Genomic DNA, 23,000 nt, shown 5'->3' with positions numbered 1-23,000 from the left:
CCTGTGTGTCAAACCTGAGTGTTCGGTAGTCATACTGCCGAACATTCTTGTTCGACACCATTGGTGTCGAACAGAGTGGAGTTCGACACCAATAATGTCGAACAGCCATGCGGCCTCTTTGTTCTACACCATTGGTGTCGAACGGCCACGCGGACACTGGTGTTAGACACCATTAGTGTCGAACATCAGTTGCTCTTGCCACGTAACTGCTCCCGTGGCACAGGAGGCGTGTTCGACACTCCACTGACGGGATGCAGACAAGTTCAAAAAGAAGGGTTCGGTACTTATAGTGTCGAACCCTTCTCTGCCACGTCCCCCGAGGGCTGTGCATGTACGGGAGCCTTAACTCTTCCTTCCGTCTCCATTTTCCGCTTTCTCTGCCATCTCCACTTCCAGTTTCTTCTCCTTCTTTCCTTTCTTCTTCCATTTCCAGTTTCTTCTCCTTCTTTGCTTTCTTCTTCAAATTTCTTCTTTTTCTCCATAAGTTCTCAACAGAAATTTTCAAGGTTCAAGGGCTGCACCAACGTCTGCATCTGCGAGGTATTTATTTAAACTATTTTTGAATTAATTTTTTTTTATGTAAAAATAAAATAAAATAAAATTATAAAATGAAATCTGATATAAAATTTTAACTATTATATGTAATAAAAAGGGTTGGAAAATATATTGTGATTAAATGTAATTATTTCATTGTTAACCGGTAAAAAATGAAAATTATAGTTTTTTTTTTTTAAATAATTTTTGTATGTAAGTTGATATAATTATAAAAATTATATAAATTTATTTTTAATTTTGTCAGTAATTAATAAATTAATATTTGTGTATAAGATATTAAATAGTTTAATTTTTTGAAAATTAAAATCCCCGATAAAATATAAAATAAAAAAAAATTGATATAAATTTATCACAAAAAAAGAAATTTGAAAAATAAATAAAATTAAACAAACATAATTTAGACATTTAGATTTTTATAAATATATGTTTTTAAAAAATTGAAAACGATAATTTGAAGAATCAATTAAATAATTTATTAAATACAAATTTTGAAGAAAAATGGAATTAAAAATAAAATAAAATTTAAAGAAATTTTAAAAGGAAAAAATTTAAATTCTTAAATTCAGCATCCTGCTTAAATTTATTTGCTATTTATTTCATAATTATTATTTAATTTTTTTATATTTTATGTAAATAATGAAATTGATTAGTATTTATTATTTTTAATGTTATAGTTTGTTGTTAATTTTGATTAATAATTAATTACATGTAATTTATTAAGATAAGTATAATTAAAAAGTTAATGGAATTTAATTTTTTATTAATGTTTTATTAATTGAAATTCATAAAAAAAAATTTATGAATATTTTCATTAATAGCAGTGTGTTTATTAATTTTTTATTAATTGAAAATCAAAAAAAAAATTGATGAACTTTTTTATTAATGGAATTTAATTTTTTATTAAGAATAAAATAATTGAAATTCATAAAATTTGTCACCCCTCATAATTTTTTAAATAATTTAAATGTATTATTTATGTAATTTTGTATATTGTACTAACAGTTAGTTCTAGTTTTTTTTTTATAGGCATTATATTATTTGTTGTGATTTAATGTAGACCACTAATATTTTTAAATTTTTTTATGGAGTGTTTAATTTGTTTTGATTATTGGATAGAATATTTGTTGTGATTGAATGAAAAATGGTGTTTGAATGTTCTTTGTGAATTTGAATTTAATAAATTTATTAAATGTGTATTACTATATCATTTCATTACATCATTATACCGTTAAATTGAATTTTTTTTTGTGTAATTAGATATGGAGGAAAGACGGACCCGCCGTGACCGCCGTAACTATATATTACCGGGTCCCAATGATCCATCATTGCTGTATGCACAAACCGAACATCGGTCTGAGGCTGTATGGCAACAAAATGTAGAAAGTGGAGTGATAGGCTGTAAACGGACGGGTACAATTCTGCATTTGGAAGAAATTCTGGATCGAATAATACCTCACTTGCGGCGAGCAGGTTTTTATGGTGTAATAAGGTTAGGTTTTTTTGCTTTAGATTGGCATTTAATTACTGCACTTGTTGAGCGTTGGCGACCAGAGACCCATACATTTATGTTCCCTGAAGGAGAGATGACCATTACCCTTCAGGATGTGGGGTTAATAACCGGGTTGCCCGTCAATGGTGCAGTTGTTACAGGCCGATCCCGGCACCATTGGCCATCTGTATGTGAGGCATTATTGGGTATTGTTCCACCTAATAATGCCATAAGAGGATGTAATTTGAAAATAAATTGGCTAGTTGAGGAGTTCAGTCAACTTCCAGAGGATGCTGATGAGGAAGTTGTACAGAGGTTCACGCGAGCATACATGTTGAGGGTGATTGGATCCATTTTTAGTGACACATCTGCATCGCGAGTTAACTTAATGTTCTTACCTTTGCTAGCCAATCTAGAAGAGGCCGGAGCGTATAGTTGGGGTGGGGCATGTCTGGCATGGTTGTACAGACAGTTATGTAAGGCGACAAATCCAGAAGTTATGCAGATGGCTGGTCCGTTATTCATTATTCAGATTTGGGCGTGGGACCGGATCACAGCAGTATCGCCTACACTGTCCAATCGATTACCACATCATGACGCTCCCCTAGGCAGCAGGTTTGTGATATTTTATTGATGTTATTGTTTTTAACATAATTATATTCAAAGAAATACTCGTTAATATAAATTGTCGTGCAGGTGGAGTAATGCCAGGCAGATAACGGAGGTTGTGACGCACGTACTTGTTGAGCTGCGTTATCAGCTTGATCGTTTATTACCCGAGCAGGTTATATTTTTTAAAGAAATATATATTCTTAACATAAAGTAATTTGTGTATAATAATGGAGTGTTCATTTCAGGTAATTTGGGAGCCGTACACAGAAGACCTGATTGAGTCGCTACCCGAATATTGTCGCCAAGGTCGAGAAATTTGGAGAGCTGTTGTGCCACTAATCTGCTTCCATATTGTAGAGTGGCATCAGCCGGACAGGGTTATGCGACAGTTCGGTATGCAGCAACACGTTCCTGCTGAACCCCAACAACCTGCTGCACTACATGATGTAGACTTGCGTAAGAGCGATACGAACTGGGCGGAGGTGCACTCTATGTGGATCGCGCGCTGGAACACCCGAGATAGAAGAGTAGTCACCGCCAGGGCAGCAACAGAACCACTCCATTTCCATTCAGAGTACATGGAGTGGTACCGTAGGGTGTCCAGACGCTGGATTTCGGTTAAAGGAGCAGCAATGGGATCAGGGGTGAGAAATTTATGAAAATTTGTGATTTTCTATAATAACAGCACAATTTTAATAATATAATTGCTTTTATGTTGTGTAGGAGGATGGGTTGGAGCATATGTACGCCATTGCTACCAACCCTACGGCTGGGAGCATGACAGCAATGTGCGACCTCATACAGTCAGTATCTTTATGTTTGATGGAAGAGAGGCGGCAAACACAGCTGCCAGCTCCACATCCAGCGCCTGCTGCACCAATATTCGCGGCTGACCTAGATGACCCGTCCATCCCAGAGTCCATTGTACGTGGTAGTAGGGGTAGGACTCGTGGTCATGGTAGGAGCTGTAGAAGGGATTCCTCTCAAGCAGCACAAGGTGAAATGGACGTGCATCCAGTGCCACCTCCGATACAATACCATCAGTCACAAGCAGAACATGAAGCTACACCAAGTTCATCACATTTCCCACCTGGCTCATCTCAGGGTCCACCTATGTTTTATCCTTCACAGAGCCAGTTTATGGGTTGGACGCCTGGACCGCATGCAATGGCTTCATTTTCGGCCAGTGCATATAGTGTACCATACACACCAGCAGGAGCGGTATTTCCCGCATTTGCATCAGAGCCTGCGCATGAGCCTTCTTCTTCAAGGCAGTTTCACATGTCAGGCAGAACTTCAGAGCATATGTTTGCGGGATATAACGCTGGATTAGGATACGGCCAGGCTGGTGTAGGCCTCTTTGGCCAGTCCGATCCTTCGGGTACTGTGGGTGCTGTGGTGCAAAATCACGAAGTACCGACGCAGGATGATCTGGAACCCGAACAATTCCTTGCACCAGGACCATGGCAAGGTCGTCTACGTGCTCCACATGAGAGGAGACACCGAGGGTGTGGTACCGGTGATCATAATTGATTGTGAGTTGAATAGACCTCCAGTCCATTTCATTACGTATTCTAGAAGATCTCAGTCGTCCTTTCTTTCTTGTTCTACAAATGTCAGGCACGAGAGGAAGTCCATCTGCTGCAGGCCAATAGTCAGGATGTCCAAGAGGATGAAACGTGTACGCATAACACTGGATTGTACGATCCAATTTATAGTAGTCAGATACAAATTGTTCGTAGTCAATTGAATGTGACATGCATGCAGCAATAGCATGAGAACAAGGTATTCTTATCTCCTGAAATTTGCCACATGTGTATGTTTGATCCATGAGTTTGACCACTTGCTTTTGCCGACCATTTGCAGTAATTATTTCGCAAACCATGGTCTGACTGTTAAATCGTCTAACCCTGTGTCCATTCGCCTTTATTGCATTAGCACGCAGAGTTTCACTGCAAAATTGACTGAAAATATAGCCCTTCATTTGTTGATTCAAAAAAGTTGTCCTCCGCGTATCAAAGTAATGAACACACTGAAAAAATATTTTTTCAACCATTGCCGTTATAGGCAACGCCCTAAATCCTTTCATCATGCCATTCAGAGATTCAGCCATGTTTGTTGTCATCACGCCATACCTCTGTCCACCATCGTGTGATCTCGTCCATTTCTCTAAATTAATCTTCATTGCCCAATCATATAATTCAGGGTGCACCTCCCGAATATTATTCATTGCCTCGTAAAACTTTCTTTTCTGGTTTTCATTTGCTGATATAAATGACAAGTAAATCAAGGTAAAATTAGCATAACTCAAAAATGACACTAAATAATTAAAATAAAGTTATTTGTGTATAACAGAATTACTCATACCTGCCTTGCGCAACGCTTCCTTTATTACTGCATTCTTGAATGTTTTATTGTAATTACTCAGAACATGTCTTATGCAGTAACGGTGATGACCAGCTGGAGGTTGCCACCAATCTTTCTGCATTGCCTTAAGAATTCCAGCATGACGATCTGAAATTACACACAAATCTTCTCGATTGGTCACAAAGATCCTCAAACAATCCAAAAACCACGACCAATTATCACCGTCTTCCTTATCAACAATGGCAAATGCTAATGGAAATAGTTGATTATTTCCATCGAATGCGGTTGCACACAATATACACCCGGTGTATTTTCCATATAGGAAAGTCCCATCGATTGAGACAACAGGTCGGCAATATTTAAACCCCTCAATCGATTGCTTGAAAGCCCAAAACATACGGTCAAATACACGACACATCGGATTCAACCTCTCATTTATCCAATGTGGATTATCTTCAATCATGTATACTGTTTCTGGATTAAAATGATGAAGAGCAGTCATGAATCTACGCAAACGACCGTATGATTCATCCCAACCCCCATAAAGCCTTGCAATTGCCTTCTGCTTAGCTTTCCATGTCTTCTGATAAGACGGCTCGTACCCAAATTTATCCCGCACTTCCGCTTGTAGTGCAGCAATTTTTATATCGGGCTGCTGTTCAATTAATGCAAATATGAACGAACAAATGAAATTTTCATCTAATTGGCTATGATTTTTTGTCAACTGAGGATTTGTACATGTGTGCGGTCCACTGTATCTCGTAATTTTCCATATATCTGAACCTTCTGTCTTTGATGCTCGAAGCCTCCATGGACACCCACTGTCTTTGTCTTTACACTTGATAGAATAAGTTTTCTCTCTTGTTTCATGATAACAAAATTGATGATGATGTCTTAGATGATATTCTTTTGCAGCTGCAGCCACTGCATCTCTCGAAGAAAAAATCATCCCAACTGAAAATTCTTTGGAAGGATCCCAAAAGGAACGACCTTCTGCCTTGTCATAAGGATCAACCCTCAGCAAATCGAAGTCTATTTCTGCGTATGGGGGAGGATGAACAACAGGCAAAATAGGATTACTAAATTGTGTGTTGTAATATTCAGATTCACTCACATTACCCTCCTGACCATAATCATCATCATCATCATCCTCAGTAGACATCCATGAATCATCGTCATCGTCATCATCATCCTCGTTCTCATCCTGAACTGTATGAGATAAATTACTTGACGGCCCTGCAAGACTATCAGATAACTCATAATCATCAACTACATTTTGCTCTTCACATTGTTCCGCATTTGATTCTACAGCAGTTCCAGATGAACCTATATCAACATCCTCATTCGTCGCATCAGCACAACGAAGTACCTTAACATATATTTCTATACCAGGCAGACCACCAATCTGATATAAGTAATTAAACATACTACACATATCATCTTCCCCCCATATATCCATGCATTCAAATTTTAAAGATCCATCCACAATTGTAGGCTTTCTAAAACTAATCGTCTCTATATATTCATTATTCTTCGATAATCCAATTGCACGAGCAATTTTCCCGACCATTTGACTAAAATTTATCCGTTTACCTATTGGAACAATTTTTGAAAAACCTCCATCATAATCGTATCCATCAGAATTATTTATAATATTTCCATCCCAACGAATATTCGCATATGCAGGAACTGCCATTTTTCTGTTAAAAAAAATAACATGCAAATTCAGTATTTTTATAATTTATATAAAAAAATTAATATTAAAGATTATAATAAATTAAAATTATACACAATACATATAATATATTTATTTACAAAAATTATGATTTCATATGTACTTACCTTTAAATATGGATCACTGTATTATGTTTCTCCCAATATGACCGATGAAATAAAATTCTTCAATTTCTGCAAAAAAAGAATATATTAGAAATTCATTTTTACTAACAAAATTTTATATAAAAATAAAAAATAATTTAAAATTAAAATGAATAGAATCTAAAATTTACGGATATTTTTTTTCAATCAAGTCAAAAACAATTAAATACGATAATTTTATGAGATCAAATAGGAGATGAAATTGATTAAAAAATAAAATTAATATAAGAATAGAGCAAATAGGGAGTAAGGAGGTAAGAATATGCAACAAGCTATTTTTCTGTTAAAAAAAATAACATGCAAATTTAATATTTTTATAATTTATAAAAAATAATTTTTTATTATTAAAAATTATAATAAATTAAAATTATATACAATACATATGATATATTTATTTATAAAAATTGTTATTTAATATGTACATACCTTTAAATATAGATCACTGTATTACGTCTTTTCGATCGATAAAATAAAATTCTTCAATTTCTGCAAAAAAATAATATATTAGATATTTATTTTTTCTAATAAAATTTTCTAAACAAGTAAATAAATTTATAAATTAAAATAAATAGAATCTAAAATTTACTGAAATTTTTTTTGCTATTCGAATTAAAATAATTAAATACGATAATTTTACGAGATCAAATAGGAGATGAAATGGGTTCAAAAATAAAATTAATACAAGAATAAAAGCACATAGAGAGTAAGGAAGTAAGATCAAAGAGAGAGTAATGAGATAATAAGGAAGTAAGATCAAAGAGAGAGTAATGAGATAATGGAAATAGAAATTTGGAGATAGGGATTTTATAGACGAAGCCGGGAGATGAAATAAAATAAAATAAAAAAAAATGAATATGCAAGTAGCCGTTGATTTGCTAGCCGTTGAGAAGGGTCCATGAATCTGCGGAAGTAGCCGTTGATTTGCGTAAGTAGCCGTTGAGAAGGGGCCATGAATCTGCGGATGTAGCCGTTGAGAAGGTGGGACGTGTGGCCAGGTTCGTGCAGAACATGTCAGGCGTGTTCGACATCAATGATGCCGAACACGCCTAGTGCCCCACGGGAGCAGTTTTGACTGCTCCCGTGGCGGAGAAGCCGTTGTTCGACACCATTGGTGTCGAACAACGGTGCCGCGTGTCTGTTCGACACCATTGGTGTCGAACACCAGCTCCACGTGGTCGTTCGACACCAATGGTGTCGAACAAAGGCTCTGTTCGACACCAATGGTGTCGAACAAGAGTGTTCGGCAGTATGACTGCCGAACACTCAGGTTTGACATACAGGATCCGAAAATATTTTCGGATCCTGCATGATTTGAAAAAATTTATTTCATTTAGGTATGATTTGAAAAAAAGCTCCCTTCATCTCACATTCCCTCGTCGTAAAAAAAACCACAGTAGCATCAGGACTGAGAAGCCTCTAAAAACCTATACAACCAAAGAAATATGCAAAGAGGCAGGAAAAAACACATAAGGCAGCTCTACTAGAAATCCTAAATAATCAGATTTAGTTGCCAATGCACCAAAAATTCTACTTACACTCCACTCGGCTCTGGATATTGTAAAGAGAGAAAAACCCACCAGAAAGGCAAAAAAAAGCCTTCCAAAAAAGATAAAAAGTATCAATGGAAAGTTGAAAAGGAGAAAACTTAATTCTAGAGAATTCTCTCTCTGCATCCAGAGAGAGAGAGTGAGGAGAGAATGAATACTCTTTTCCTGAGTCCAGCCATACTCACTGGCTTTCATTTTTCAATTCATATATGATTATTCATTTTTTTTTTTTTTTGCAAAATTAAATTTCCAAATGTCTTCATATTATATATTGGCAAGCATGCATCCAAAGAAATATAATACAAATAGCTTTTCACCTCACGTGAATATCTATTAAGAATTTTCCTGTATCCTTATTTGGTGGGTTTTATGTTACATTGCTAAGACATCCCTCCTTGGAGCTCGCTTACAAGAAAAGGAAGTTAATTGATGTCCTAATTTTCTTCATAATTTTACATTAAAAATTCAATTTAAAAAATGCTATAACACTTTTTTTTTAAAAGATTAATTGACGAATTGAAAAGGTTAAGATCATATTCCTAAATAGAACCACAAATAATTTAGTAACAAAAAACAAACCCATTAAACTCGGTCAAGCAACTACCCTAAAATCTTCACTTCTCTGTCCTTTCATTTCCCTAACTTCCATCCTTCCTTCATCCTATATAACTTCTTTCTCATCCACACTCTTCCTTCATTCTACAGCTCTCCATGCAGTGTTTCTCTAAATTTGCTTAAGACATACTGCATACTGCATAGAATCAAACGACACCGGAAAAGTACTCTTGTTTAAGGATCTCCAAAACCTCAAACATCGAACAACCAAAATGGCACGTCAATTTCTTGTTCTTGCTCTTATCTATGTTGCCATTTCTGGGGCATTTTCCGATGGCAATGCACCTTCTGATTCCCCATCATCCTCTCCTTCAGAGAATAGCTCTTCCTCTCCAGCTCCTTCTAAGGCTCCTGCAGGTCCTGCTAATAACTCTAGCGCTTCAGCTTCAGCTCCTTCTGGTGATGCCAAAGCCCCATCTTCTTCTGAATCACCCAAGTCCAGTGCTAAATCCCCAGCTCCTGCTAAAGCTCCAAAGTCTTCTGCTCCTAGCCCCAGGGCATCTTCACCTGGCCCCTCTCCCGCCGCCTCCTCCCCTGAAGAGGGTGTTGCACCTGAGAGTGCGGCCTCCTCTCCTCCTGCACCATCCAGCCAGGGCTCCCCAAGTCCTGATTCCGATGACCAAGCTGCTGATGATTCAGAAGAACCAGCTGCATCTGATGGTCCTAGCAGTGATTCTCCAGCTGATGCTCCGGATGGAAGCCACGCTGCTATCCTAAAGGTCTCTGCTGTTGCTGTTGCTGCAGCTGCTGGCTTCTTCTTGTTGTCCTTTTAAGCTTATTCAGATGGGTTTGTGCTGAATCTTCATGATGAGATTGTTTTCTGTGTTTTGGATAACTAGTTTGTTTAATTTGAAGATGATGAAGAAGAAGAAGAAAAAGAAGAAGCCATTATAATATTTTCTGCTACAGGCTAGGCATCGAGCCAGTGCCATTTTCAAAATTGTATTAGGCTTTGATATTTATTATGTGCTTCTTTTTTAGCTCATAATTTCAATTTTCAAACCTTTATTGAAAACGAACTGGGCTGTCCTCTTTTCTCTTATTTTTTATCTTTTCATAATTAACCATTTATTATGCCAGATTATTTTTCTTGAAAAGTTATATACAATCTCATCTATGGTGATGAAAATTTACATAAAATTTTCCCTATTATTATCATCAATTTTGCTAAAAAATATTAGTCAGCCGAGTTATATTTATATATACATATATATATACAATTTTTTTAATTTAAGTGTGTGGAATTATTAGTATGTTAGATGACTGCTTGGAAAAAATTTGTTCAAGGTAAGCTCAAATCTATTTAAGTCACTAATCTTTTCAAATATCTAGTTCAATAGGAAGTATTGAGATTGCATGTTGCTTTAAGAGAGAGAGAGAGTTGTGATTCCTTGTTGCAAGTAAGAAGTTCTTACTTTGAATCCTATTTTCCTTTGATGATGTTAATACATGTGGTTTATTTTGCATTTGATAGTTGTTTGAGACCTTTGAACTATTTTCGTATGATCTAGAGTTTTAATGTGTAGGGTTACGTATGTTTGAGTTGAGTTTTTGGTACATATATCAATAGTGTAGATTCGAGATGTGGGGTTTTAATAAATCTTAGATTCAGCTGTTGAACCTGCATTTTGAAGTAGCTAGCTTTAGCTGCCAAATATGTTTCAAAATGTGGACTTTCATATTTGTACACAAAATTTAGGCTGCCAAAAGTCTTCTATTTAGTATTTTCAGTCCATTTTTTATATACTGTTTTGTACTTTTAGGGTTTTTTTTAGGTGATTTTAAAGATATAAAATTTTATATTTGATCCCTCAGTAGTAAGATAATTGTTAGAAATCGAGATTTGTGTCTACAAGAGATGAGTAGAACTAAATTATTTAAAGTCAAATCAATTATTTTAAATATATTCATATATCATAAATGTCATGAACAATTAAAGATTATTTATAATAAAATCATAAATATGACGCATTATATTTTCTGTCTTTTAATATTAAATAGATATTAAATGATCTACTAGCACTTGTGATATATTATGATAAATATAGAAGTCCATAATAGACTTATTCTACACCCCTAGTATTATAGTAAGTGAAAAACTAGAGTATTATTCTACACTTCTAGTACTATGAATATGTTTATATTTAAAAAAAAAGTATTAAGAAGCATCCATTGTGAGTCGGACACTATTGAATATATGGAGGGTTACTGGTGATAAATTTATTATGATGTGATATGTTGCAAACATGTGAACATCTATTTTTATAAATTACTATTTTATGTATGTTTATACTCACTAGACTACCGTAGCTTACTCCATTTCTCTAACTCCCAAATTTACAGAATCAAAATTAGCTAAGAGCTTTAGGGTTTCAGAGTGTTATTAGGTTTCTGTTTAACTTAATGGACATATAAATATGATGTTTAGTTTTAAAATTGTGCTTCACCCAGTTTCTATTAAAGACTCCTAATACATGATTATGTTATGGATATGATTATGTATTAAAGACTCCTAATACATGGTTATGTTATGGATATGATTATGTATGTGCTGAATTCGATTCATAATAATATTTTTATATATATTTAAAATAATAATAAAATATATCAGGTATATATTAAGCTTTGAATTTCGATAATTTTAAATTGATTCGAAACTTAACCGTTTAATTTTCAATTTGTTACAATAAAGAATAAATGTATTGTTTATGAATTTTACTTATCAAATGAAATAAATTGTTTTCATTCTTATTTTTTCCCAACAAATTATAACACTCTAGTGAATGAATATAATTTTCCCTATCCCACAAATATAGAATTACTTTTATTTTTCATCTATTTTAATTATATGTGACTTTTATTTTTATCATATATTAATTTATTTTTTAACTTTCTGAGTTACTCCTAACTAATATGTATTTAAAAAGTAAAATGAATTAATTTTATTAATAATTTAGTAATATATAGCAATATAAATAGAGAATATATTAGGAAAGATAAATAAAATTTATAATTTTTAACTACGCTAATTATATTTTTTTATTAATGTGACAATAATTATAAGTTTATAAATCTGTGTGAAACAGGTGGAGTTTTTAAAATTGTTTTTGATACTTTTAGAAACCATGGAAACAGATTTGAATCACTTAAAAAATTAGTTAATAAAAATAATATTTTATTAAAATCTTTATTTATGAATTTATTAATATATTTTATTTTTTAAATTATAATTAAACTAAAAATAAGTTATTTTGTTAAAAAAATATTTCCTTTAATTTTTTTTTAAATTTTCTATATAAATAAGATTAATCCATCTACCGTTCCATGACAATAGGTCACTTTTAATAATAAAAATGAAAATTCAGATTATAAACACTATAAAAAATTTTTAAATGAATCTAATTTGCTATAGATTTAAAAGGTACGAGAGTGAATTTCATATAATTTTTTCAAGTTTTTTGAGAGTAAATTTTATATAATCTTTTATAAAATATTTATTTGTTAATTTGTGTTTTTAGTTTATAATTAAATCGAGTTTTGATAATTTTTTTCGAAATGCTATTGGTTGACTGTTACTCTTTAACTAACAGAAGATTTAATTGTAGCAATCATAAGTTTAACAACTGCATTTTAAGAAGTCCGAATTGAAAAGGAAAAAAAACTGAATCCAACATTAATAATTATATTTTAGTTTTTTTTATAAAAAAATTCATAATTATTTATTTATTTTCATGTGAATATAAAAAAAATTATGAACATTTACTTCGGTTGACAATGTTAATGATTAAATAATTATAGATTAATAAACAATTTTAAATATAATTCCCAATATTTTAAATATTATTTTAAATATTATATTTATCAAAGATTGGAAAGCACTAGAAATACTAACTAAGCCAACTAAGAAAGTCAATTGTTGAACCAAACTCTCACCGAATCATAATATATAGTTTTATTTGCAAAAACATTTTTCTTATTAAATCTTAAATTAGAATTTAAATTCAAAATCTCAGGTGAATAATTACCAAGACAGTGTTTAGATTGGCCGCCTACTTTTACATTCAAATTTAAAAAATATTTTAAATTTATAAATTAATTTTAAAATACGTAAATTAATTGTTTGATAAAATCTTTAAAAATAACTTCAATTGGTTTAGTTGTTTGGTTGAAAAGGATGCTTCAAAGTTTTTTAATTTATTAAAATGACAAAAAAAAAATGTAATTAAGTATGACGATACGAGATCCAATAGAAGATAGGCTCAACATATATATTTGTGATTTTGTTTTGGATGGCTCATGCTTTTCTTCTTTTATTCTTTTCCCTTTTATCCTTTAGTGATGTGTAACCGCCATCCTACTACAGTACAATCTATCATTATTATGCGAGGTCATACATATGGATGTACCGCAACCTTTTCCATCGTTAGACGGCAATTTAATTCCTTTCAGTGCCATGCGGTCATGATCCCAGATATATGGGGTCTGTTGCTGTAATACTCGGCTAGATTCAGACATCGGAATTCCTACCGTCCGGGGGAGTTCGAGGATGTCAGAGGTCTCTGGAAGGGTAAGAGAAAGTTTTCTAAAATATTTTCAAGTGTTTTTAAAGGTTTAGCGTAGAAAAGGATTGAGTTTTGAAGAGATATGGCCAAGGAGGCATTTTGCCATGTTCGGCCCCCGAAGGTTAAGTTCGGCCGCCGAAGGTTGCATAGTTTTGCATGCGATTCGGCAGCCGAACCTGAGGCGGTTGCTCATCTATAAGGGCACCGAGTGGCAGAAAAAGGAGGAGGTTTCTTCTCTCCTTCTGACCTAGGTGAGGTCTTGATCTCCTTAAAGTATTTTCATGGTTTTTCTTCAAATCTTTCACGGTTGTAATGAGTTTTACCCTTGTTTTGAAGAGTTGTGAGCTTTAAACAAGGTTTTGGAGTTTGAAGCTTTTGAAGCTTGGTTTCTCCATATCTTTGAGTTTGGATCATCTCAGCCTTTGTTCTTCAAGAGGTAAGTGTTGATCCATGGTTCTTATGATGTTTTTATGAGTTTTGTAAAGGGAAAAGGGAGCTAGGCATGAGTTTGCATGAGATGTGCATCATAGGGTTTATGAATCCTTTATGTTTGCTGTGTGTCTTGTGAGCTTGTTTGTTGGAGTTTAAAGTTATTTGAAGCTCCCTTAGGCTTGTTGAAGTGTTTATGCATGTTTTAGAAGGGTTAAATGCATGTGTTGAGGTCTGAACAGGTGATGGAGGGACTGACAGGCGTCCTTGTGCACGAAACTGAGTTCTGGCTAAACTCAGGTTCGGCCCCCGAAAGTCCAAGTTAGGCCGCCGAACATGCCTGACTTTCGTCTCTGGAGGAGACATTCGGCCGCCGAAAGTGCTGCCGAAGGTGCCCTGTCCAGCCTTCCTTTGCTTGTTTTGCATGCATGTTTTGTGATGTTTTAGAGGGTTTTTGGAGAGATGTTCATAGTTATGTTAGAGTATGTTTGGTACCTCATTTGAGTCCTCCACTGTAGGATTGGACCCGAGGAACCAAGGTGTTTAGCAGTAGTAGCTGTTTCAGAGGTAGAGGTAGCCCAGAGGTAGCCAAGTAGAGGCTACAGGTGAGTGGAACTAACTGTACTATTTTACATTCAGAAATGACACGAATCTAGCATGATCCATGCATCATAAAATGCCATGTTATGTATTAGGTTGTATTGCATTAGATTCCACGAATATGCTGCATTGCATAAGCTGATATTTGTGTGGATGAATGTTGGATGATCCTTAGCCCTTGATAGAGCACAGATACAGAGTTGTGGCATGAGATAGCCATACCAGGTCGCCCCTGGTTAGTCCAGGTCGCTCCTGGTACTATGAGTGAGACAGCTGGGCTGTCAGATCAGAGCTCAGAGCAATCCAGGTGAGGCCTAATCGCCCCTGGCACAGTTGGACATGTTATGATATGAGTTACTTCAGAGTAGTCCAGGTGAGGCCTCATCGCCCCTGGCACAGTTGGACATACTATTATGTATGTAGAGGGCTATGGTGACAAGTTCATCCTTGAGATGATATGTTTGTGATGTGATGCATTGCATGAGAGCATGTAATGAATGAACTGTTTTTATTGTTCCTCCTCACTGGGCTCTAGAGCTCATCCCACTCCCTTGACCCCAGTTTTGCAGGTTCTGAGAGAGCTAGGAGAAGTCAAAGTCAGCAAGAGTACTGAGGACAGTTATGCATGAATGTATGTTGTAATAGGATAGTGGACATGATGTAATTGAAAGATTAGTTGTAATGTAATAGATAGATATGTACTGTCATATACTGGATAGACTTATGCTTTCCCTAGTGTCACTGCTATAGTGTGATGTGTGATTCATCCCTTGTACACAATCCTGTTTTACGTTTCTTGATGAGAAATGTGTGAGTTAGGCTTAATGTATGGCTTCGATGAGATACCAGTGGGATGTGTTACAGATTGTGTTAATCCCTGGACCACAGCAGATAGTAGTCCCTGGTACAGGCCCTGAGGGCCATTTCAGATTGACATTTCTGAGTAGCAGTGGTTAAGCCTACAGAGTTTTACAGGATTGTGAGTATTGTTTTATATTATGAATGGGATTTATCAGGTACACAGAGAGTATAGTTGGCTGACTACGGGTCCCGGCGGCCTTAAGCCGATCTGGATCCTAGTGCCAGTGATGGTTCGGACCGTTACTGAGGGGTACCGGTTTCCGGGTCGTTACAGATTGGTATCAGAGCATAGGGCCTCAAGAGTACGGTGTGTTGGGATAGCCCACATCGGAAAGAGGTCGTGTCTTGTATAGGAGGGAAAGCACAATAAGTTAAGATCATGTCCACTAGGATAGGATGTGGAGTCCTGTCTTGCATGATGATGTGAAATGCCATGATGAGCAACATGTGCTATGAATATGTTTGATATGTGCTAAGGATTCATGTGTTCTCACATGGATCATGTGATGATATTTTTGTGTGCTGTTGTGCTTTACAGAGGCAGGATGAGAGGAACTCGTCGATCTGGTAGATTGACTGGAGCTCCGCCGGAGGATGAGGACATGGATGCTCACCTCCCCGTTCTGCAAAGGGCAACATCAGATAGTGTAAGCAGAGAAGGTACATCAAGGGACCCTAGAAGGTCTGTTGAGGAGAGTAGAAGGGGAGTTGTCCAGAGTGGTATGTCAGGGCTTATGAGAGAAAGAGAGGAGGATGACCAGAGTAGAGAGGGCGGCTTTGGTATGAGCGGATTAGGAGGAGATATGGGTGAGTCCCAAGGAGGCACTCAGGCCTCGAGATTTGTTCCACCTCAGTATCCACCTTACCAGTGGGGGGCTGAGTACCCGATGAAAGATACAGCAGAGTTTCCTAGGTATCACCCATATCCTACCTTTATGCCCTATCCTCCCTTTTATCCGCCATATCCACCATCATATCCACAGTATACCATGTGTCCACCCTTCTTTTGTTACCCAAGGTCAGTAAACCCTAACCCAGGGCAAGTTACACCTCCTCCACCACCAGTAGAACTAGTAGCCCCAGTCATCCAAACACCTAAGCTTAGTTCACCTGGAGAAAGTATGGTGCAGCTGACAGATTATTTACGGTTAGATATTCCCAAGTTTGAGACTGGTGATGACCCTGTTGAGTATCTCAGAACGGTCAAGATGATAACTGATGAATTGGGAGCCAGTGAGAGTAGAGCCATTCAGATGGCAGGGGTCACTTTGAAATGTGAAAAGGCAAGGGAATGGTTCAACCAGTATGTGAACCCGAGGGTAGAAAGATGATCCTGGGAACAGTTTGCAACAGAGTTTGTCGAAGGGGCTTTTCCAGATAGCGCAAGGAAGAGGTTCCATGATATAGTAGATATGGCACAGAAGAGAGAAGCTAGTGCCAAACTTGCAGGGACAAGTGATGTGAATCTCTCCCCTCTGCACGAGGCTGGTATAGAAAGGAAGAAGGGAGGTAGAGGCCTCAGACGATCAAAGAAGAATAAGTTCTGGAAGCAGATAAAGTCTGGTCTGGGAATAGGTGAGGGTTCGAGTTCTGGTTTGAATACCTCAAAATGTCCGAGGTGCGGTAGGTCGCACAAAGGAGTCTGTTTAGTAGGGACAACAGCATGTTTCAGGTGCGGACAGGAGGGGCACATAGCACGTGAGTGTTCCACCGCAACTTTGATAACACAGTCCCAGCAAACAGTCTCAGACAGAGTGGCTCAGCCAGAAGCTCTAGCCATGGCGCAGGGCAGAGGCAGAAGGAGCGGGATCACTCCTTCTTCCACAGGTTCCCCAGGGGAAGATCCATCAGTACCAGCACGGATCTTCGCTTTGACGCAGCAGGAGGCTGACACATCGGACCTGGCAGTGACAGGTACGTTTCACTTCCATATGTTTTGATGTGTTTGTTCATAGTGACTCTGATGTTTCGCTTTCCTTAGGGCCGTGAGAGCCGTCGAGAGTATGGGTTTGATAACTTCTGGGATTAGAATGTCCTCTTTGGGTCAATAGACTCAAGTGTGATCCGTCAGTGGCAGAGTTAGTCTGCCAATAGAGTTGAGTGCGAGTTTTGAGTAGGTGCCTTCCAGCTGACCTTGTGGTTCTAGAGTGACTGGTTGATGTCATTCTAGGGGTGGATGGACTAGCTACTCATCGTACTACCTTCGATAGCGGAGGCAGATTAGTCAGGCTTAGACCAGGATGGATGGATCACAGGTAATGTGTGAGGGGACAAAGTAGAGCTGCCTAGAAGTTTGCTATCAGCCCTAGAGGCTCTTACGCTGTTTAGGAGAGGTTATCATAGGTTTCTTGCTTGTGTCAGAGAACAGCGTAGTTAGTCAGATTAGAAGGGGAACAGTTGTAGTGCCCACAGCCAGAGACAAGTTATCGATAGGACCCAGACAAGTCATCAGGTGTACCACCCGCTAAACGAAGAGAGTGAGAACGAAGAATGGTAAGGAGAGTGCGAGAGATAGGAAAAGCCAAATGAGGAATAGCGAGATAGTGAACCAGGAAAGATATTCGAGAGTGGTGCTATGAGATGCTTTTTATCCAGGTATAGGGGTGATCTCTCATCTCTGAGTGCAGCCCTCCAGTATAAGAAATCAGTCAAAGAACAGAGTAAGAAAAGAATAAGAGTAAGAAAAAAGTAAGTGTCATAGATCAGAGTAACAAAACAAAAGAAAGAAAAAGAATACGCAAACTAGAATGAAATAGAGAAAGAAACGAGTAAGACTCAGGGTACGTTCAGGAGGAGTTTTCAGTTTACTCTGGGATTCGGTGCTAAATTGAGGCAGAGGAAAGGGTTAGCCTTTTCATTAGTACGTTCCCGAGAGAAGGTCCGTTACCTATAGTTCGGATCTTCACTCTGACTCAGTAGGAAACTATCACATCGAACACAGTGACGTCAGGTATGTTCACTTGTGGATGTTCGGATGTGTATGCTTTGTTTTGAACCCGCGTGTTCCTACTTCCTTGTGACTTAGTGAGCTGTGACTCGAGTGGGTTGAATGACTTCTAGGCTTAGAGTATTTTGCTCTGGGTTAGTGGACCCGAGTATGATCCATCTGAGGCAGAGTCAGTCAGTCAGAGCAGTTTAGCGGTTGGAGTGAGTAGAGACTATCCAGCTGACCTTATGGTTCTAGAGTTGACTAGTTGATGTCATTCTAGGGCGGATTGGCTACTTACTCATTGTACTACTTGTGTCTGTGTCTGTAGAGACAAGGTAAGAGAGTTCAGAGGCTAAGATGGATCAGAGAGAGTCCTTGAAAGGGACAGAGTATAGGTGCCTAGAGATTTGATGTCAGCCCAGTAGACTCAACGGTACACAGGAAAGGGTATCAGAGGGTTCTAACTCTTGTGAGCGCGTTTAGGAGTCAGATCAGGGAATCAGCCTCAGTGCCCGTTGCTAGCAAGTTCTAAATGTGTTTTCCCAGACGAGCTGTCAGGTTTACCATCTGTCAGGGAGTCAGAGTGTGGAATAGAAGTGGTGTCTGGACGCGGAACCATTTCTTTCCTTCTACCCTACAGAATGACACCTGCAGAGAGAGCCTAGTCAGCATAGGATAGAGAAGCTTGGTAGAGAAAGGTTATATCCGACCTCGTACCTCATCCTGGAATGTTCCAGTGTCAGTATGAGAAACGAAGGATGAAACCTTGAAATTTTGTAACGACTGTGAGCAGTTGCACAAAAGCACTACCAGGACAGGTGTTTCCATGTAAAATGGATGAGCTATAGGACCAGCTAGTAGAAGCTAGTGGTTTTCTAGAAGAGATCTGAGAGTTGGGAACTATATGTCGAAAGGTAGAAAACTGACATCTTGATCATAGTGAAGAGTCTAAACCCGCAATAAGGGGTAAACCTGCTCAGCGACTCTGAGTATACCAGACAGTATCTACTGGGTGAGGCAACTGCGATGTGAGCTGCCCTCAGTCAGAAGTCGCTTATCAGTTGAGCCTATAGAAACAGCTAAGCTAGAGAGCTAGCGAGCTCTCTAGAGATAGTCCAGTGTAGTTAAAAAGGGATCAAAAGAGAAGAAGCCAGTATAGTAAAGAAGAAGAAAAGCGGGCAAGGATCAGAGTGCGCAGCAAAATCGTAGAATAGTTTAGAGAAACAGAGAAGCATGCCCGTTATCTACAAAATGTTGTAGATTTTCAGAGAACATGGCATAGAGGTCAAGTTCTGTAAGCTGAGTGCAATTTCAGGGCATGTCTGTTTCATTGTGATGTGTCACAATATAACATCGAAAGTAAGTAGAGAAAGAGAACGTGATAGCCAAGTCATCTAGCATTTCCGTAGAGTTATAAAGCCGAGAAGCAGCAAAGAGAAAGGAAGATCCGTAGTCAGATGAAAGATTCAAGTCAGTTGTTGTGTACTGACAGAAGTGATAAGTAAAGAGAAGTAAAGGTTAGTATAACCAGAAGAGTGTGAATAAGCTGAGAAAAGGCAAAGAAAAGAAAAGTTAGTAGTCATATGAAAGAGTCAGGTCGTTTGTGTACAAGCAAGAGTGGTAAACACTCAGTGTAGACACAGCTTAAGCAGTGAAGGGTCAGCAAAGTCAGACAGTATAGCCAACCCGGGAGTTTTACTCCAGGGGTATCTGTGTCTCTTCGTAGAGACCGATGGTAGGCTTTCTTCTTGTTTCCCTGTATGTTTATTGTTGTTGTTTATTAACCATACAGAGTTTTACAGGATTGTGAGTATTGTTTTATATTATGAATGGGATTTATCAGGTACACAGAGAGTATAGTTGGCTGACTACGGGTCCCGGCGGCCTTAAGCCGATCTGGATCCTAGTGCCAGTGATGGTTCGGACCGTTACTGAGGGGTACCGGTTTCCGGGTCGTTACAGTTGCCCCACTAACTCATCAAATAAGATGAGCTGGATCTCCTATTGATGGGTCTGAGTCTTGCTCTGTCCAACCTATTTGCACGAAATCAGGGCTGCGTGCTAATGGATGGACGCGCGTAGCGGGCTTTGATGAGGCTAGAGTCCAGCCTTCCTACATGGGCTTAGCTGAGGTCAGGGTATCCGAGGCCCAATAGTTATCAAGTGTCTCTTTACCCGCTCGTTAATTATTCCATGATCAATGAGAGGGTAAATCCTGAAACTCCAATTATGACTGCATGGCTCTCAGAGTGCTTTTGTCAAAACATTTTCTCTCTGCCTTTACCCGTTTCAAATTCGTCTTTTGCTTTCACTCACAGTACTTCCTCTTGCGCTGCCTCTGCTATTTTGCTCTCCTTCTTCTCTGTAATCCCTGCTTTCTCAGTTTGAGGTATGTTTTACTCTTCTCATGACTTCATTTAGAATCCCCGATATCGTGAGTCTGGTGTCCTCCATTACCTCTTCTTTCCTTTCTAATTTCTTCTCCAGCAACTACGCTAATACTATTATTTATAGGATTAGGGCTCCCTTCCTAATGAAAGGATTATTCTCTCCAATCCACCTCCTGCAGGCTTAGGAGACGCCCAATAAGGGTGCAACTTGGTCTTCTTTGTCAAGCAACGCGATTTCGGATGATCTTTTCTTTTACCCCTTTTTTTATTGAGGTCTTCCATCACTTCAAAGTGACTTCCCGTATGTTATATCCCAATTCCATTTTGTTTATATGCTGCTTTGAGTCTGTTTATCTGTGTTGAAATTTTGTCCCTCTGTCGCTTTATTCTCCACCTTCTTCCGCCTCATCCAATCTAACTACGGATTCTACTACTTTGGTCTCCGGACAGGGTTATCTATCTTCGCCGGGTACAAGGACTTGATAGAAAGTTGGGTTGAGGCCTTTGTAGTTGTCGAGTTGAAAGAGAGCTCGGGGATCAACTACTACGTTGATCTCTCTTAGGGGGAAGTCCTTCAGGACTGCAACGACTTTTCCAAGTTGACCCTGTTGGACCAGGTCTGTCTTCTTCGACTGACCTCTGTAAGGAAGAAGTATGACGTCGAGAAGTACATGTTCATGTCTAACCTTCGGGATTGCCGGGAAGTTGGTATTATTATTTTTTATTTTTCTTCATTGTTGCGTTTTCTTTTAGTTATTTTGAGTTCTAACTGGATTGACATCTCTATTTTAGCCTCTGTTGTTCCTATGGATAACATCAAACTCCTAAAAAACTTTTTCTTGTCTCGAAAAAACATGAGGGCGACCCTAGCAGCCTTTAAGGTTAATAAGATGGTGGCCGACGTGACTCAGGAGGTCTTTCATGTTGTGGCCCCCCACGACTGCAAACCGGTCTACTGCCCCTGCCCCTGCTTTGGCGTTGGTTTCTGCCATGGGAGGCTCTCGATCTACAGCTTTGAGGGCTTCCATTCCTACCAAAGTGCCAGCTCCCGCTAAGACTCCGGCGGCTCCTAAACTGGCCTCCAAGGAGCCTATTACACTCAACAAGAAGGAGGGCATTGGAATTGCCCATTTGGACGTCCCACCTCTCCAAGTTATAGGGGCCATAGTGATTGGAGGGGTAGCTAGCAAGCAGGCTCGATCCTCAAAGCCTGCTACTGAAGGTAGGGCTGCCAAGCGAGCTCGTACTATAGAGCCTACGAGGATAGCCCCTTTCTCCCCCCTCTTCGCTGACCAGGGGAAGAAGGCAGTGGAGAAATTGTCATCAGGTCTTGATAATGAGCTATTGAATGCTGTCGAAGTGCCTCCTAAATCCATGCCGGCTTCAGCAGTCAAGATGCTTTACGAGAAAATGTTTGGGGGGACTCCGAATGTCTCGGATTTTCCTTTTTTTGGCTCTCATCAGCCACCTTGCCTGCTCCACCAAGCAATAGGTGGTGTTCAATACTCGTTCTTTGGATGACCTCAGGAACAGCTTGAGGGAGATGTTCCTTATTGTAATACCCGGCTAGACTCCGGTATCGGAATTCCAACTTTCCTACAGAATCCCGTTGGAATCTGGAATCTTGGATACTGGAACCTCTTAGAAGGGTAAAATATATTTTTACAAAATATTTTTCATGATTTTATTGTTTGATTTTGAGTTAAAGTTTTAAAAATGAAAGAAAAATGTTTTTGAGGGATAAGCCCAAGTTCGGCCGTCGAACCTCATGTTCGGCCGCCGAACATGGTGCTGCTGCGGGAGCTCTCTTTCAGCCCCCAAAGGTGGTCTGGCCAGCCACCTATAAGAGGCCTCTAGTCCGAAAATAGGGGAGTTTCTCTCTCCATTTTTGGGCAAATGTGAGTTCTTGCCCTTCCTTTGATGATTTTATGTTTTTCCTTCAAATTTTCATGAGTTTTCTTCTGGTTTTTGAAGTTTAAGCTTGAATCCAAAGTTTTAAAGCTTAGAGACCTCTGGAAACCGTTTTCCTCCTCATCTCCAAGTTTGGGTCACATCTATCTTCGATCTTCAAGAGGTAAGTGTAGATCCTTGCCTTTATTATGTTTTAAGTAAGTTTTTAAGAGGTTTAAGGGTTTATAATGTATGAAATGGGTAGATCTAAAGTTT

At 38.1% G+C, this 23,000-nt stretch overlaps 2 protein-coding genes across 2 annotated transcripts; one reads left to right on the top strand and one right to left on the bottom strand.

Moving 5' to 3' along the window:
- Positions 1-4,240: 4,240 nt before the first annotated feature.
- On the bottom strand, positions 4,241-6,719 carry LOC110604952. Its single transcript, XM_021743233.2, has 3 exons — positions 5,024-6,719; positions 4,386-4,921; positions 4,241-4,297 (listed from the first exon to the last, which is right to left on the bottom strand). The coding sequence occupies exons 1-3, from the start codon at positions 6,717-6,719 to the stop codon at positions 4,241-4,243; spliced, it is 2,289 nt and encodes a 762-aa protein (XP_021598925.2).
- A 2,459-nt stretch (positions 6,720-9,178) lies between these two features.
- LOC110604951 (classical arabinogalactan protein 6) lies at positions 9,179-9,836 on the top strand. The gene has a single exon (XM_021743232.2). It carries the CDS (start codon positions 9,276-9,278, stop codon positions 9,834-9,836), a length of 561 nt encoding a protein of 186 aa, XP_021598924.1. The 5' UTR covers positions 9,179-9,275.
- Positions 9,837-23,000: the final 13,164 nt, after the last annotated feature.

The sequence above is a fragment of the Manihot esculenta genome, chromosome 17, assembly GCF_001659605.2.
Source record: "Manihot esculenta cultivar AM560-2 chromosome 17, M.esculenta_v8, whole genome shotgun sequence".
Classification (NCBI taxonomy): Eukaryota; Viridiplantae; Streptophyta; class Magnoliopsida; order Malpighiales; family Euphorbiaceae; genus Manihot; species Manihot esculenta.
The sequence above is the reverse complement of the archived record's forward strand: the minus strand, read 5'-3'. Positions and strand labels throughout refer to the sequence as shown.

What these genes read in the sequence shown, in the direction of transcription:
- LOC110604952 (XM_021743233.2), bottom strand. Translation starts at nt 6,719, where the DNA reads ATGGCAGTTCCTGCATATGCGAATATTCGTTGGGATGGAAATATTATA. An exon ending in GGAAGCGTTGCGCAAGGCAG is followed by an intron (nt 4,922 to 5,023) that starts GTATGAGTAATT and finishes CATTTATATCAG; the next exon opens with CAAATGAAAACCAGAAAAGA. An exon ending in CAATTGACTACGAACAATTT is followed by an intron (nt 4,298 to 4,385) that starts GTATCTGACTAC and finishes ATTGGCCTGCAG; the next exon opens with CAGATGGACTTCCTCTCGTG.
- LOC110604951 (XM_021743232.2), top strand. Translation starts at nt 9,276, where the DNA reads ATGGCACGTCAATTTCTTGTTCTTGCTCTTATCTATGTTGCCATTTCT.